This window comes from Equus quagga, unplaced genomic scaffold, assembly GCF_021613505.1.
Source record: "Equus quagga isolate Etosha38 unplaced genomic scaffold, UCLA_HA_Equagga_1.0 HiC_scaffold_2424_RagTag, whole genome shotgun sequence".
Taxonomy (NCBI): domain Eukaryota; kingdom Metazoa; phylum Chordata; class Mammalia; order Perissodactyla; family Equidae; genus Equus; species Equus quagga.
Genome location: NW_025793269.1, coordinates 10,000 through 12,086, shown reverse-complemented (window position 1 = coordinate 12,086; position 2,087 = coordinate 10,000). Strand labels below are relative to the sequence as shown.

The window sequence follows — 2,087 nt, the reverse complement described above, 5'->3', positions numbered from 1 at the left end:
GCGATCCTTTATTTCAATTGTGGATGGAGTAATAATATTCTAAATATTTAGGCAATGGAAGGAGTGGTGAAGATCACATGACTTCTAAGAAGTAATCATGTCAAGGCACTTAGAGAACAATTTAAAATAGATCATTAGAGATATATACACTGTGTAACAATTGTAGTGAATAATCCATGGGTACTAAGTAGGACAGAACATGGGAAAATTAGAGTGACTGTGGTAGATTGACTGGGATTTTTGAATGAAACTTTTTTTTTCTGCTGAGAAAGATTCACCCTGAGCTAATATCTGTTGCCAATCTTCCTCATTTTGCTTAAGGAAGATTTGCCCTGTGCTAATATCCATGCCAATCTTCCTCTACTTGTATGTGGGTCACCACCACAGCATGGCTGCCAACGAGTGGTGTAGGTCCGTGCCCAGGAACTGAACCCGGGCCACTGAAGCAGAGCGCACTGAACTCAACCACTATGCCACAGGGCCAGCCCCAGAATGAATCTTAACACTTTAAAACTCTATCATCACCTATGTTCAAATGTTCTCAATTTCTTCCTTCAACGGCCTCCTTTTAATTAGAGTGGTTGGATTTTTTCCTAATGTCCTGGAAAACGTGTTTCTGAGGATGCTGTGGCTTTTTCTCCCCTAGCCTGTCTCCAAAACACTGCCCCCCATAACCTTGCTCTTTCTGATCCTACGTCGTCATCCTCTTACAATCCTACGTAGCCATGGGCTTTTGCATTAGCCCCTCTTAGACTGCAAACTTCTAGGAGATACAGCAGTTCAAGTTCTTATCAGTGATTTACACCTCAGAGAGAGAATCAGCCCTTGTCTGCAGAGGAAATATGTAAAGGAGGGAGGAGTTAGGAGAAGGAAGAGACCATGGATGTCTGTCACACTGGTGAAGTCCTAGGGCATCTGCAGGGAGCGGGCAATTCTCAAAACGGGGATATCAGTAAAAAATCACGCCCTTGCACAACATTTTCTGAAGGATCCGCTGCTTGTCAAGCCTCTGAGTTCTAGTTATCCTGGGTCAGGCTACAAATGACGCTCGTGTTCTCGTTCTTCCTGTTTATATGACTGTGGCCGCCCTGCAGACAAGTGCAAGCAGCTTGCTTTTCTGCCTCAGGAGGGCCTGGCCCCGGGAGGGCCTACCCACTTCCTCCTCCTCCGCCTGCCCTGCGGGGCAGCTGCTCTCTCTCGGGCGGTTCCAGAGCTGAGCCTTCAGACCACATTTCACCGAAAAATATAGGCCATGTCCTGGATATTTTCATACGCCTTGGACACCTTCCTCTCCTTCCTCCCTTCAAGCCCCCCAAAAGGCTACAACGAGTGGGCCCCAAAAGGAGAGACCAAGAATTCACAAGAGCACTCGGCCCCAGGAGACAGGAAACATGGCCATTCCTCTTGTCCACCGGCCCACAGAGCGGTAAGTCTGAGTGTATGGGTGAGTGTGTCTGTCTGTGTGTTGTGTGTATGTATTTTGTTTGTGTGTATATTGTGTTTGGGAGTGTATGTGTATGGGTGGTGTGTTTGTGTATGTGTGTGTGTTATGTTTGTGTGTATATGTACACATGTTGTGTATTTGTGTATGAGTGTGTATGTTTGTGTGTGTTTTCTATGTATGTTTGTGTGTGTTGTGTTTGTGAGCATGTGTGTTGTGTTGTGTATGTATGTTTGTGTGTGTTTGTGTATGTTGTGTTTGTGTGTACATGTACATGTGTTGTGTCTTTGTGTATGAGTGTGTATGTTTGTGTGTGTTATGTTTGCGATGTGTGTGTGTTGTGTGTTGTGTTGTGTTTGTGAGTGTATGTGTGTTGTGTGCATATGTTTGTGTGTGTTATGCTTGTGTGTATATGTACATGTGTTGTGTTTTGTGTATAAGTGTGTGTTATGTTTGTGTGTGTTGTCTATGTATGTTTGTATGTGTTAGTTTGTGAGTATGTGTTGTGTGTTGTGTTGTGTTTGTGAGTGTATGTGTGTTGTGTATATATGTTTGTGCGTGTTTGTGTGTATGTTTGTGTGTATATGACGTGTTTGAATATGTGTGTTGTGTTGTCTATGTATGTTTATGTGTGTGTTGTGTTTGT

At 43.8% G+C, this 2,087-nt stretch overlaps 1 protein-coding gene across 1 annotated transcript in view; it reads left to right on the top strand.

Annotated features, from left to right (window-relative positions):
• The first annotated feature begins 1,115 nt into the window (after positions 1-1,115).
• The window catches only part of LOC124232100 (GTPase IMAP family member 6-like), a 7,492-nt gene continuing 6,520 nt past the window's right edge, over positions 1,116-2,087 (top strand). Inside the window, exon 1 of the mRNA XM_046649072.1 lies at positions 1,116-1,426. Coding sequence (XP_046505028.1) covers positions 1,253-1,426 — 174 coding nt within the window. The 5' untranslated portion in view covers positions 1,116-1,252. The remainder of the gene's footprint in view (positions 1,427-2,087) is intronic.